The 15,744-nt window shown below is 43.7% G+C and overlaps 1 protein-coding gene across 1 annotated transcript in view; it reads left to right on the top strand.

Moving 5' to 3' along the window:
• LOC149857375 (purine nucleoside phosphorylase-like) overlaps positions 1-12,086 on the top strand; it is a 54,413-nt gene extending 42,327 nt beyond the window's left edge. The window contains exons 5-7 of the mRNA XM_090063942.1: positions 3,717-3,892; positions 9,834-10,024; positions 11,869-12,086. Coding sequence (XP_089920068.1) covers positions 3,717-3,892; positions 9,834-10,024; positions 11,869-12,086 — 585 coding nt within the window. The remainder of the gene's footprint in view (positions 1-3,716; positions 3,893-9,833; positions 10,025-11,868) is intronic.
• The last annotated feature ends 3,658 nt before the right edge of the window (positions 12,087-15,744 follow it).

The raw sequence follows: 15,744 nt of genomic DNA, 5'->3' as shown, positions 1-15,744 counted from the left end.
CTACCTAGGAGGCTGATGAAGTGAAGTTCATAGGCCTGGCTGTGAAAAGTGGTTTCTAAATTCAAACAAGCACTGAACCTCACTAACCTCATAACCAGAAGCCAACTGCCTACAGCTCAAAACACAAAACCTGCCAACAATTTCCAGTACCCCAACAAACTGCACACCAGAATCTGTCAAAGACAAGAATACCCAACTACTTGTGGGGGCACATCTCTCACAAAAAAAACACTCTGTCTCCAGTCTCTCAGGCCTGATCCTGAAAGGGAATCAACAAATCACTTTTCACAGCCAGGCCTATCGTTTCATAGTAGCTAGGGTCAGGAGGGACCTGAACAGATCATCTAGCCTGACCCCCTGCCACAGGCAGGAATGAATGCTGGGTTCACAGGACCCCAGACAGGTGATCATCCAACCTCCTCTTGACTTTGCCCAAGGTAGGGGCAAGGACCACTCCCCTGGGAAGTTGGTTCCAGATTTTGGCCACTCTAACTGTAAAATATTGCCTTCTGATCTCTAACTTGAACCTATTCTCCATCAGCTTATTACCATTGTTCTTCATCACCCCAGGTGGTGCTGGGGAGAAAAGGGCTCTACCTATTTGCTGTTGATCTCCCCAATGAGTTTGTAGGCAGCCACCAGGTCCCCCCTCAGCCTCCTCTTGCTGAGGCTGAACAGGTTCAGGTCCCTCAGTCTCTCCTCATAGGGACTATCTCCTGCTGCCCTCTCACCAAGCGAGTGGCCCTCTGAACCCTCTCCAGGCTGGCCACATCCCTCTTGAAGTCTGGCACCCAGAACTGGATAAAGTACTCCAACTGTGGCCTGACCAAAGTCACATAGAAGGGGAATATCACCTCTCTAGACCGGCTTGAGATGCATCTTTGGATGCATGACAAGGTATGGCTGGCCTTGCTGGCTGCGGTCTGGCATTGCCAGCTCATGTTCATGTTGGAGTCAATAATGACTCCAAGATCCTGTTCTGCCTCTGTGCTTTCAAGAGGGGAACTCCCCAGCCTGTATGTATGCTGTGGATTCCTTCTCCCAAGGTGCAACACCCTGCATTTATCTACAGTGAACCCCATCCTATTCTCATCTGCCCTCTTATGTAATCTGTTTAATCTAGTTGCAGCCTCTCTCTCCCTTCAAGTGTGCCCCCTCGCCCCACATCTTAGTGTCATCAGCAAACTTGGACAGCATGCTTTCCACCCCCTTGTTGAAGTTGCTGATGAAGATGTTAAATAGTGCGGGCCCAAGGACCGAGCCCTGGGGTACCCCACTGCTCACATCTCGCCAGGTTGAGTACAACCCATCCACCACTATTCTCTGGGTGCGCCCCATCAGCCAATTTTTTACCCATCCAACTTTGTAGGCATCAGTGCCACAGTCGCTTAATTTATTGATGAGGATGGGGTGAGAGACAGTGTCAAAGGCCTTCTTAAAGTCTAAAAAGACTTCGTCCATGGCAACACCATCATCCAAGGATTTAGTTACTTGATCATAAAAGGCAATCAGGTTTGTTATGGACTATGAAATTCATGGACTCAATGGATTTATGACACACTACTCCCTGCCAGATATCTGACTCCCCAGGTACCTCTACACTTTTACCTGCACTGCTACATTCCCCCCTCCCCGCCCCAGCCAGCCAGTTCTTCACCCCCTGGCACGTCCATTTCTATTTTCACTGACTGGCTTTCTTGCCTGCATTTCATGCCAGCCTCTGCTTCTTTATTTATTCCTTCCATCCAGGAAGAGTACATACACACCAACAGCAGGTACTTCCTGAGCCTGACAAAGGGTTTTTCAACCTGAAAGCTTGCTAAGATATATTTCTCTAACTATTCAGTTGGTCTTCTAAAAGCTACCAGGTTAGATTGAGCCAAAGGAGCTTGTCTGCCAATGCCATGTCCTTAGACCAACACTCCTAGTACCTGACCAGAAGGATGCAGGTCCCTGGGCACATCTAACCCCCAGGGCTGGGGCTGGCAGGGAGCATTGTCTGGCAGCTGCTGGAGAAGAAGCTTCTGCAGGAAAGAAAAGAAAGGCTCTAGTCTGTGACAGTTTGGCTGCCTGAGATGCTGTTGGTGCTACTGTGCTAGTGCTCACTAAGTTATTATTACCTGTTGTCATTTAAAGTGGTGGGCTAAGCTAAGGCTGTAGGGGAGGAGGAGGCCACATTGGGGGCACACTACTATGTTGTGTAGAGGCCGCAGTGCCAGCGAGTGCACGCCTTAACACACACACAGTGTTATCCATGTCACAAGTTCTGCTTGTCAGCAGCCTGAGGTGCAGTTTCCCACAAACCCCTGCACCTATCTCCTTGAAACTCAGCAGGATTCATGCCCCCAGAAGGGGCTACCAGTCTTGCAATTTTTATCCAAGTCAGCCAACAAAATGACAAAGTTATAGGTATTTCAGTGATTCCCCAGTATATTCTATAGCCGAATCTCCAAATCTCTCCAAATAGGTGCCAATTCGGGACCTCCAATTCGGGACCTCCAATTCGAATCACTGCCCTCCAGATTGGCTGAATCCAAATCCAAACTGAATACTTCCCTATTTACACAGGCCTAGTTTTATGTGTTTGTGGATTTGTTACAATGGTTAACTTCATGAGCTATCTGGTACCTATCTACGTATCCAATATGGAACGTGATATCATATTAAAATAGCTAGGTGTGAAAATTGGGCCCTGTGTCAGAAAAGTGATAAAAGTACATTGATATGGACATGTACTAGCAAGAGGGCAGTTACTTTCAGAACAGTGATTAGGCAAAGAACATTATCAGTTCTAGAGTTATTCTTGTTCAGTGTTCTCATACCCAATAAGCCCAGTTTACAAGACAAATGATTATTTGCCTGCAAATGCCATCCATGAGCTGAAACTTCAGCTGGGTTTTCTCTGTCTCCTACACCTTCACCTATAACAATGATTTTGCAGAGAGAATTTAGCTGACACTTATAACATGCTAAGCCAAACAGAATCCAGTTCACTTTTCTCATTGTAGGGCTGCCTTTTGAGATTCTCATTGTAGGGCTGCCTTTGAAGTGCAAATAGGATGAAGAGCTGGTCACAGACCAAGCAGCTATAACTCAGAGACTCAGACCTTTTGATTAAGGGGACTTTTTATATGGTCAGCTTAAAGATACATGTGGGAAACCAGAGAGCTGAATCAGGGAAGATGACATAAAGGTTTTAAGCAGCATAGACTAAATGAAGTGGAGCACCATGGCAAAGATAGTTTGCTTTCTTAAATCAGAGGGAGGTAATAAAGCATTTTCCTGAAAGCCCATACCACTGTCTCCCCAGCCCAGCCCATAATCTGCAGATTCCTTTGTCCCTCTGTCTTTTTCCATTCCCAATGCTATTCTGGCACGTAATTTTTATCCTGCTAATGTTGGTGATTAGTGACTGTTACTTTGTGAACCGCTAGTAAATTTAATTTTCAATTGACCAGCTAATCAGTAGTAGCATCACCTCCTTTTTCTGTTTTTGTCACTGCTCAATACCCCTCTGTGAAGAAAACGGAAAGAGGCAGGCACAGAAAGAAACTGTAAATCAGTTTACCTATTAATCCGAACCAGAACTTCTGAGCAGAAAACAGTATATTATGTGCCTAAATGTGCATAGTGTGCTTGGAACCATTGGGCAGGTCTCCAAGCTAAGAAGCCTGAAACTTATCATGCAGGTATCTTGTTATTTGGTGATTTTGTAGGTAACCTTTCCCATCCGGGTGTTTTTCCTTCTTGGGGTAGAGATCTTAATCGTCACAAATGCAGCTGGGGGACTTAACCAACATTTCCAAGTTGGGGACATCATGTTCATTAGAGATCATATCAACATGCTGGGCTTTGCAGGACAGAACCCACTGCGTGGGACAAATGATGAAAGGTAAGCAAGCAAAATTTGAGAACTGAGGCTCGTGTACAGATGTATCAACAGAGAAACAAACAAGAGAAACAACACTACATTTACTGAAAGATTAATAACATTGGTTATAAGTTAGCAGTGCAGACAGGTTCTTTGCAACTTTCCCACACAATTTTACCAACACTCATCACTCCACTCTTGGCCTGTTGTACTTCCTTCCAGGGACAGATCCATGGAGAGTACCATGGTGTAGTTGCATCCCCCTGTCGCAGGACACTAAGATGCCTGCTGCTGCCTAGAGAGAGGACCCTAGCAGTCAGGCAGAAACCCCACAGGTGCAGGTTACTGTGGCAGCAGGCTAACGAGGAAATTAGCCTGCACCTGTAGCCAGTCAGCTGTCCGGAAGAAGGCAGGGCCCTGAGCATATATAAAACCCAGGGCTGGGACTAGACAGTTGGTTTTCTGGCAGCAGCCAAGAGGGAAGGAGCTCTCATAGAGGAAGATAACTAGAGATGCTTGACTGCCTGTTCTGGTAGGATTAAGGGGCTATAGGAGCTTGTAGGTATTGGTGGCGGTGGGGGGGGAGGCCCAGTAGAGAAGCTTGTCTTCTAAAAGGGGATAGAGTGTGGAACCTATGTTATGGTTGTGTTGTGCTTTCTGTTATTTAAACTGGTGGACTGGGATGAGGCTACTGGGGAGGAGGAGGCTTCATTGGGGCACACTACAGTGTGGAGACCCCAACGCCAGAGAGGGCACAGTGGCAGGGGGTGAGCAGACCCCAGTGCCAGAGGGTGTAGTTACTGAAGCCAGACTAAGCTGAGGCCTCAACACAAGAAGACAAAGTCTACATAAAAACTGTGAGACATGGGATGTGATAAAAGGGTGGTTTTGGAGTCATGCATCTAGCCCATAAAGCTTGGGGGTATCATAAGGCACCTCCTGAGTGTGGGATCCAATAAAGGGGTCTAGCAACCCACAGGGTTTAGAGGAGTCTGTCAGGACTGTGACCGAGCCACAGCTCAAGGGCAGCCTCTTAATTCATCGTTTATATCAGCAAGATGTGGCAGATGATATTAGTAGGCACCCAGAGGGCAGAGTTGGCACAGTCACAGTGCCCTAGGGACATCCCAGCCATCCCAGGGGTGGCCATATAGTGACACCCCCTTTGCTTTCTTCTGCTCCCAAACTTTAAAACCAACTGCCTGGGAAGGCAGGTGGTATTTCTATTCAGGCAGCACTGAGTCAATTGACTTCATGGTTTATTAAAATCTACCTTATTCCTGCTAATTTCTCTCCACAGATATCAACAGCCATCTCTCCTTTTTAATGGTCTTGTTGTTCGACTATTCAAACTAGCCTTTCTTGTGCCATTTTACTGTCTGTTAACCATTCCTTGTAATGTCTCTGTTCTACTTCACAGCCCTACAGTCTGTTTTTTAGCTTTAGCTAAAAACTTTAACTCAAGTATGGTAATACTAATTCAGGTGCAGACATGCCTGCCAATGAAGTATTGGAGTCACTGTCAAAATGTTCAAGACAACTAGATTTTTTTTTATGAATCTGAATAAGAGATGTACATTTAACTATAATGACTAGAGGACTGATGACACAGTATCTTTTCAGTCTTTTGACTATTTTTGTCTGGTTTGTTCTATTTTAATTGAATATATAATCTAGCAAATTAGTGCACATTCCAATAGTTATATTTGGTTTTGCCTTGATTTTAAATTAAATATATATTGCAAGGCCCCTAGCATAGCAGTAAAACTTCTATTTTCTTTTTAACTGGAGAAAAATAAGTGTTGTGTTACATGTGATAATGAACTGCACCATCTGCACCCCTTTTCAAAATCCTAGATCCACCCATGCTTCCTGCTGTTCCAGTCTTTTAGTTCGTATTTGGGTTCAGTCAATGGATTTCAGTTCTAACCTTCAGTAGCCCCCTTCCTTGCCCTTAGGCCCCCCAATACACTTCAGTCCACGCATATAGGATCATTTCCCACTCCAGCCAAACAGAGGGAGACTGCTAATTGTGTTTGACAAAATATTTACCAAATATATGCCCACAAGAGAAAAGCTAGAGGAGCAACTTCACTTGCTGTGCCATCTACCTTTCCTTCCCTGGACACTTTCCCTTATTGTTGCTTACTTGGTGCAAGCCTTTGGGGAATTTCCATGCACACATTGAGATGGTTTTACTGTTAAAAAACAGAGACACCAGTCCCCACAGTGGTGGGACCAGCCACACAGGAAGTGTGACCGGGCTTGTTCCACTAATAGCGATACTAAAGCTGCTGCACTCTGTGATTGTCTGGGCCACCTCTGCCAGGCCCCTTCAATTAACTGATATAATTAATTGCAATGTTTTCCATGCTGCTGCCTGCATTATTCACGATTATTTCTAATTTGATACAAGCTGCAGCTTGTGTGACAGTTGGCATCACTGGGGAAGTGGGGCTCTTCGGTGAGTTTCATACCAGCCCTTTTATCCTTTCCATCATTCTGCATGATGGGGGTGATCCATGAAAACAGTTGTTTGTTATTCATTAATAGTACTTAACATCTTACACCTGCCAAGCTCTGTGCAAATATGAACAATAGGGGAAACCCTGCAATAGGTGGATTATTGCTCTCTCTCACACTATGTTACAAATGGAGAAAAGAGGGAGAGAAGTATGTGACAGAGGCCATGCAATAATTCAGCAGCAGAACTAGGGTCTCAGCTCAGAAGTTCCTTGATGCCCAGGCTTGTATCCAGACTATTTTATCATTTTCTCTCCTACTATTATCCTCCTAACTATAGGAAATATATCCACTCAGAAAATTTTATGATGATAGCGATCTTGGTTGATGTAGCAGGAATTGAATGGTGGCCTTCGGAGATTTAGCAAGAAGTGCTATAGATTGATCTGAAGAATCTAAGCTCCTTAGTTGGGTTGTTGCTGACTTACGCCCTTGTGGATGTCGTACAGAGAAGAACCTGTAAAACATACCCATCGGTGGAATGCAATTACAAACAAGATAGCTAACAAATTCCAATATCACTGCTCAGTGCAAGAAACTTGGGAGGAAATATCCGCAGCTGTCTCAAAACATTTTTGGGGGCTTATCTTGTAGCACAGCTGAGGTGAGGATGCCATTGTTTCATCTAACAGGGTCAGAGAAAAGAGAGAAGGGGCCAGATCTTTGTTAAAAGAAGAAGCCCAGCTAACTTGCAGACAGCTCCCTAAAGATTACTTAGTTCTTTGTGGTACAGCAGACTGTCAGCAATACCCCATCACAGATCTTGAATTTTCATTGAAAATCCACAGTAGTCTTAGACATACTGGAGGAGTAAGTAGCCAACATCAAGAAAGTCAGAGGAGAAGGCTGCAGTTGTTAAACAGAAATATGATCTGGACTTTTTGTCTGAGGCTTTTCATAGTGGAAATAAACAAATGCACCAGATTTTGATGGTGAAGAATTAAAATTAGCAGGATTTATTGACTGTCAATAGTATACTGTAGTGGCAAAGAAGAAAATTAGTCCAACAACACGGGACTGTGGGACAGGGAAAGAGCAATGCCAAGGGTAATTCATTTGTTGCATTGAAACAGATTTGTTGCATTTTGACAAATGTTCTAGCACAGTGGTTCCCAAACTGTGAGTTGCAACCTTAAATGGGGTCGCAACATCAGTGGATGGGGTTGTAGGGATAGGGGGCTGTGGGTTGGAAGTGAGGGGCCATGCTGAGGAAATGGGGCCATAAATGGGGTTATGCTGAGGAAGAGGTTGGGAAGCACTGTTCTAGAGTCACTGTTGGCTTAATACCCAAATCTTGCTAGAGGGCAGCCTTTGCAGGAATGGCAGCTGGATTCTGCAAGCCTCTTTCTAAAAAAGCAAGGTTTCATTAGTATCACTGTGTCCTGCATGCCTGTTGGTTGAAGTCAGATCCCTGCTGATCTCATGCCAGGCTTGACACTGACTTTAGAAGAAACCTGAAAGGTTTTAATATTGCTCCCAGAAAAAAGGACTTCATCTTTTCTGTAGTCCAAATGGCAAGAGAGGGACAATGCCCATCTAAAACTAAACATCTTTATAGCTACTGGTAATAATTAAAAGAAAGAACAATCAAATGCAAGGAAGTCATGTGGAGAAAGTATTGACAGCTCTCTGGCTTCAGATAATCCTGGAGGAAAGGGAGATAAAAAGCCAGCTGAACAATAACTGTTTGGACAAAATTCAAAGGTAGAGTAGTTGTCTCATTGCTTCTCAAGAGAAGTTGTCTTGTGAAGTGTGCAGCATCCTGGGAGATCAGACTCTTGTATCACTGACCCAGAGGTAATTCAGGACAAGCAAAATGAGAGAGGTTTTTATCAATCCATGTTCTAGGTGTTGCAGTGCCTTAGCTGAACTAAAAGCCAGTGCATCTCAGCCTACAGAGTGAATTTATCCAAACAGAGCACACAAGAATTAGTGAAGAGAGAGTGATGTTAAGAGGGTATATGAGCAAGTATCTGAGGATTGAATTTAACATATTAGGATATGGACAGCTGGCCATATTCCATGAACTTAAGGAAACAGTTTTCTTTTTTGATCATGCTTATTCTCTCTGATTGCATGTGTGAAGGACTGGGTTTTTTTTACATTCATTTTACTTTAACATTTAAAAACCGTATTCAGGCTCCGGGCCTTATTATGCTGGGGTAGTACAAATATAAAATTGAACAGCTAACTAAACTTTGAAGGCAATTGGAAGCCACAGTCCAGGTGAACTGAGGCCTTGAACAGTTTCCATTAAACCACATTGAGGTTGGCTTGAAGTTTGTATTGCTGGTTTTCCAGTGTCTCTAAATTAGGTCCTTTTACCCCTTCTGTTCTCTCTGAGTCACTGGCAAAGCTTTTGTTGACCTGAGCAGGAGCAGGCTTTTTTCTAGAAGAGAGAGCAGGGTGGAGCCTGTTTATAGGTGAGAAAGGGAGGAGTCAACTCCTCCACCCTGAAGTTAGGTTACCTGAAATGTGGACATGGGAATCCTAATATGTGCTCCAAGTGTCACCCTCTGCTGTGACTAGGAGGTGAGAACACAACTTAAATACAAGAGTGAGTTCTCTTATTATTACAGTACCATGTGGTGCCAGAACTTCAAACGATAAACAGCTGCTCCAGAGCTGGAAACATGGCTAGTGAGATCCATCAGCGTGCAGAACATGCCTCACAAAGAAATGATTACTGAAGATATCTAAAACTAGATTGAAGTATGCATTGCAGAGTGGACCCAAATATCAATCAGTTTTAGTCAAGTTACTCCAATTCTTTACTGCTGTTTAAAGCAAGTGGGTGCAAGTTACTTTCCACTCTGGGGTTTCTGGCCAATTGCCATTTCAGCCCTCAGGTCTGCAAAATATGAGTAGCCTTGGAACAAAACCTGTCCTGATACTTGCATGATCCAGAGTCAGAAAGGTATAGTTATACAGAACTCTCCTGGATGCTCCCCAACACTGTTCCTTGGAATAGCCTTAGGGAGCAGCAAATCTCACAGGAATCCCTATCCATAACCCACATGCACGAGAAAAAAAAAAGGAACAACAATTAGGTAATGAGGTATACCTTCAAAAAAGAGTGGCAGCCAGCATGTTATTGGGGAAATGAGGATAAGCTGTCAGTACTTCCTCAAGGGTGGAGGCCCCCAAAATATTAAGGCATTTGTGTTGTAGGAATAACATGTCCGTCTTTACTGTAACAGTAACCCTTTTGGCTAGCAGGGAGGGCTGGGGTGTTCAAGAGGGCAGGACTGAATGCAGTGATGGCTGAATCACCCAGTCATGCTGACAGTTATAAAGGAGACTGCCCTAATGATAGTCCATCCTTGATGTTTGCTTTTTGTTTTGGAATGTGAGCGCTGCTGAACTCCTGAGTTATGGAGGTGGCAGCAGCAAGGTTGATATCCAATGTCAGTTGGTAGAGCTCTTCTTTTCCTTGCAGGTTTGGGGTGAGGTTTCCATGTATGTCAGATGCCTATGACATAGACCTGTTTGGCCTAGCTAAGGAGAGTGCACAGGAGTTGGGTTACCTGGAACTCATCCAGGAGGGTGTATACTGCATGCTGGCAGGTCCCTCCTATGAAACCATTGCTGAAAGTCGCATGCTCCAGGTCCTGGGAGCAGATGCAGTAGGTGAGATGTGTGGGCTGGGTTTGTGGGGTAATTCAGAAAAGGTTGGACATGCAGAAGAGCTATAAATAGACAGTGTCCTCATTCTGCTCCTAACATGGGATATTTCCACACTTACCCCAACCATGGGCTCTGCCTTTACTGTTAAATTAAAAATTAAACTCAGTTCTAGTTTAACTGTTCCTAGGATTTCTCCTGCACTGTCCCAGTGTCTGTTCCAGTCCCTAGGTCCCTCTGACTTACAGAAACTTGCAGCTCTATATATTCCTGATTTGGTCACAACAGGACCCACTAAGTCCAGCTGCTAGGTTGACTCAGCAGAACAGTTCTGTATCTTTAGACAACCAGCATCCATTCAGGAGCCTACCTCCAAAATGCTTCCTTTCCTAAACATAAAGAGTATTACAAAATTGAATGGGCCAGATTCATCCCTGGAGTCACCCCAGTAAACTATGAGAGAAATGGGTTATGTGCAAAAAGCAATGAAGTGTGTTACTTCATTTTTTAAAATGCTTGAGGTCAAAGGTTTTACTTTCCCTTTTTAAAGAGCTTTTCATCTGAGGGCATTGACAGATGTGCAGCTCCTTGCCGTAACTCATGGTACTTCAAAGAAAGCACTATGAGTTACAGCAACCCTCTTCCCCCTGCGACCCAATAGACATTCACTGTTAGGTCAGGAAGGAGGGGATCAAGTTCCATTTTGGAGCTGATCCAGTAGACAGGCTACCTGTCTCCAGCCTCCCTCCCCTAGCCCTGCCTCTTTTTCCACCCCCGCCCCCCACCAGCTCCAGTGCTGTCTGTAGGATGGGAGGGAGAAAAGGCAGGGGAGGGAGCTCCTGTCTGGGATTTGCCCAGCCTTCACTGCAAGTGGGAAGATTGGAGGTGCCCACCTTGAGGGGGCCTACAATCCACCCGCCCCACCCCTCTTCCTTCCAGCGCAGGCTGGGCAAACCCCAGACCAGACGTCACTCCTCTGCCTTCTCCCCCTCCCAACCGTATAGATGGCTTTGGAGGTGGCGTTGGGCTCCATCAGCCCAGCCCTACTCACGTGCAGGGACAAACAGAAGTTAATAAAGGTGTTCCACTTTGGAGCACCTTCATATAAACCCTCTTTAAATGAGGGTTAATTTGTCTTGCAGTTGCGCACTTTTAAAGTATTCTGCATCAAGAATTGGGGCTGGACTCGATCTTCCGAGGTCTCTTCCAGCCCTAATGTCTATGAAATTTGTACGGCACAACTGTAGAGCACTTTCATGATGCCCATAACATGACAAATTGTTACAGGTAGCAATTGATGAGCCTTCACTAGCCTCTTGCAAGGAAATTGTTATGATTCATACAGATCCTTACAGCTCAGCATTTGGTTACAGTGAAGCTTTTAAGCAGCTCAGGATGCTTTGTGTCATTGTCTAAGAAGTATTTCTGTGATGTACTGAAAGAAATTAAAATGTCCCCGCAGCCTTTTCTCCTAAAGCCATGTCTCCTGGTAATATTCTTTAACCCAGAAAGATGGAGGCTGAGCAATACAAGACTTCAATACTTTTAGGATGGCGGCTATGAAGAAGGTGACATGTGGCTCTATCTTGGGGAGAGAAGCAGCTCCAGAATCAAATGCAGGCCACTTATTGGCTAGTGAGGAATGGTAACCATAGTGCTGCCTAGATATCTTTGATGCCACAAAAAGAGAAGGAGCAGCAAAAGAAGGGGGCACACTGTTTAAAAGCACTCGCCTTACAATAGAAGACATTGAGAGCCCTCGGCCTTTTCAGTCTCAAGGATTTCATTCTTGATGTGAATTATTTGTCTGACCCTAAGGCATGCTGAGCTTCCTCTGTCTCCTGCTATAGGTATGAGCACAGTTCCAGAGGTGATCGTAGCCAGGCATTGTGGCCTCCGAGTCTTTGGGTTCTCCTTGATCACCAACAAGGTAGTGATGAACTATGACAGTCAAGAGAAAGCCAACCATGAGGAAGTGCTGCATACTTCTAGGATCCGTGCTGCGGCCTTGCAGAAACTGGTTACATGTTTTGTTGGCAAGATAGGCAACAACCCAGTTACTCCATGATTTCCATCCTCAAAGCCACCAACACCGCTACTCTCTAGATATAACATACCAATTCATACCTCCTTCACTGAGAAGTTTAATGAGTATCAGGGTGTGTCAGAGAAGAGTGGTTTGGCAGGATTCCCCTTCTGCTATCTTGCTCTCTTAGTCTTTGACCTGTGCTTTATCTGAGCAGGAGCACAGACATTTTTCTGAAATTATGATAATTTCCTCAAAGAGCAGGACCATTCTACTCTGTTCAGGAAAGGCAGATGGAGCATGTTAATACCCACCAAATGAAAGATGGGTAGATAAACTCCAGCAGGATCCAGATTCCAAATGCCTGTCCTGAGGTCCACTGTTTTTGTTTGTTTGTTTTAATCAGTTTTAACTCCTTGTTTACACTGCTCTGTATTGAGCAAACTTGAACAGATGTATTCAAAGTCCCTTACTTATGTACACATACCTCCCCATTAATAAAACATTACAGTACATGCTTGCAACAACTCTGCAATCCTCTATAGTTAACCCTTTCTATTCTGCTTTCACTGCTCCAACTATTAGAAATGGAGGCTTGACTTAGGGTTCACTAACTCCTGTTAATTCATTTTAGTGTCCCAGATATTACAGGGACTGATCCCCTATCAGTGGTTGATCCAAAGCCCATAGAACTCAGTGGAGAGACTCCCTGTGGGTTTTGGATCAAGTCCTAAATATATAAAAATAGATTGATTTAATTTTTAATCTAATCTGGAACAAACACCACTGCATATTACACAGATTAAAGCTAACCTTCCAACAACTTTGAAGGTCCCTGTTTTTCTTCTTGTGCATTCAAATGAGACTTGCATTTCCTCTGTACCTGCTAGCAATCCAAAAGGGAAACTGATTTTTGTACCCGACTTTTTCTTTGTGATTAGATATCAGGCTCAGGGCCTCTTTTATTACAGCAACTTGAGAAATCTGTAGCACCTTTCACCCTACACTCGCGACTCTGTTTACAAAGTTATGTCATTGTCATCCCCGTATTATGGATGGGGAAGCTGAGGCACAGATAAGAGAAATGACATGCCCAAGGTGAGTGTGTGCATGGAATGGATATGAAGTCTGACAACTTTGTATATTATTGCAGTAGCCCTTTAATTCTACATGTAGGTGAAACAGAGGTCATCTGGTTTAGGCAACAGCACTAGCTGTACCCAAGCCAGGTGATAGCTTTGTATCCTGTGGGACAGTAAGATGATCATTACCAATACCAGTGCTGCACTCAGATTTAATGTTATCACAGCCCCTGAGGAGATCAGCAGGGATGCTAATACTTTTGGCGGTCAAATGTGAAGTTACAGAGATGGCATCAGGAAGAAGGGGGGATATACTTCTGTTTTATTGGTCACCTTTTGTGAAGGAATTCAACTGATTAGTCAAGCACAAAAAAGAACCTTTTCCCATTTCCTAGTACCTCCTACTGGCATGTCACAGATATTTTACTGTGGGGTAAATATTCATCAGGATTAAGTATGAAGAAATTATTCATTATTCCTGAAAGGTCATGCAGAGCACTGAATGCAGCAGAGTGAGACGGTGCCTGTGGTTATTTGGTAACCTTTTCCATTCATTTATCTTCAGGGTTTCAGCAATACCATAATAGCTAAGTGCTTTCTGAATTATATGGAGGACTTCAGCTGACTTGAAACTGTGAGAGCTCTCCTAAACTGGAGGCCTCCTGATCTAAAGTGAGCAATGCCATCTCTCCTTTACAGCTTTCCGTGAAACTTGTTCCTGGAAGAAGAGTGTTTCTTGGCCATGTAGCTAGTATAGTCTTCCTCCTTCCTACTGGTTCATAGGCACAAAATGGTAAGGTGGCCTGTATGGCTAGTTTGGATGTCATTAGTTTGAAACACTGCTACAGAACCCTAGTGATGCAGGTGTTACCACCACCAACAGAAGTAAAGGTATACAAATCCTTCAGTGTTTGACTTGCTGTTCTCCTTGAAACCGGATTTATAGAGGTTGGTGATAGGATCAGAGAGAGCTGGATTCTTTCCTTTCATATTCTATCGGTCATAAATGTGCTGCAGGCTGTCGCCACCTCTGTGACATCCAAACAACCTCAGAAGCACTCATCAGTGAGCATAACTGGTGGACTGTCAGTAATCAGTCCTGCTGTGAATGTGTAAAGGCAAACAGACTCCACCTCCCTCTCCCATCACTGTGTTGCTGCACAGCATTAGCAGGAGTGAAAAGCAGTTAAAAATAATTTGACACTGAAGTCAGCAGATGTGACTGAATATCAAGCAGCAGCAGAACTGCTGAGAAAGAAGGTGCAATTTTTACTTGCTCACCTTTCCAAGTAGAACAACTTTCTAATAGATGCCTTGAACAGGGCAGAAGCACTATAGCAGTCCTCTGTGTCCCAGAAATAGTATTTTATTGATATAAATATGGTGTAATAAATAAAAAATCTACCTGGGAATAGAGGTCACTTTCATACTTAACTGTTGCTAGCATGCAGCTTGAGCAGCTAAAACTGGGATTTTATCAGACTTCATACATTAATCACATTATGGGTGGGACAGTGCTTGGATGGGAAATTTCCAAAAAGCCTGTTGATGATTGAAATATAGAGTTTCTTCCTCTCAATAGAGAGTCAGCTGGAGATCATGATAGGAAAGGAAACTTGGTGGAACTGTAGTCTTTTTAGCTGGGATGTAAGAGGGGTTGTGAAGTATATACTATTGAAAGACCAGCTGGGAACTCTAACACAAATTAGATTACATGTCCTGGAAAAATTTCAATTTGGGTGAATCTGTGCTGCTTAACTAAAATCTCTCTGCAAGTGCATTTGGATGTACTCTTCCTCACCTCCAATCTCAGCAGAGTTGCTGCATTTGGTTAAATTGCCATTAAGTTCCAGTCCAAACAATATATGTTAGCATTTCAAAGCACTTTGAGACTCTTTGGCATGGGAAATGTAAAAATGGATAAATACAAGACATCCAAAGATAGATAAGATCTACAATTTAATAAATTCATTATTGTTATAATTACTTGCATTTAATTATATATGTTCGTCAAGAAAACCTGTCTTAATGAAAAGCCTTTCCAATAAAGAAGACTTGCATGATACTCAAGTCCTGTAAGAGGGATGGCAGGATTCTTTTCACAAAGTCTCCATCTGGATACTCCAAGAGATGTACCAATAAATCTATACAAATTTCCAGCTCTGCCAATTGTGTTACAGTGTGGTGGCAGTGATGATGGCCCAGGGAATAGGTAAGAAGCTTATTGGGCCAACTTTGGGAGAGGTGTTAGACAAGGATTCTGGCACTTTGCTGTCATGGTTTGTCTTCATGACCAAATAAGAACCATTTCAAGGACTTTTAAAGGAGCAATAAATGCCTTGTTCATATTTGGTTTTTTGCTTTGTAAAGTTTACAGGGTTGATTTAATTTTTTTCTGGAATCGCTGTTAATCAGATATTCCTCCTTCTATTGATGAGATGCAAAATGTTGAAATAGTTATGTAACTGAGAGACACGCATGATGAAATAAAGATTGCTGAAATATTGAAAACAGGTGTTTCCATCATGTACTCATGCATCAGGCAGGTTAGCAAGGAAGAAAACCAATTCATTTAGTGAAAATCTACAACAGGCCATCTGCTCTCTTCAGTCCAATGG

The sequence above is a fragment of the Crocodylus siamensis genome, chromosome 9 (genome assembly GCF_052110815.1).
Source record: "Crocodylus siamensis isolate JL-2025a chromosome 9, ASM5211081v1, whole genome shotgun sequence".
Classification (NCBI taxonomy): domain Eukaryota; kingdom Metazoa; phylum Chordata; order Crocodylia; family Crocodylidae; genus Crocodylus; species Crocodylus siamensis.
Note: the sequence above shows the minus strand (reverse complement) of the source record. Positions and strands in the feature narration are given on the sequence as shown.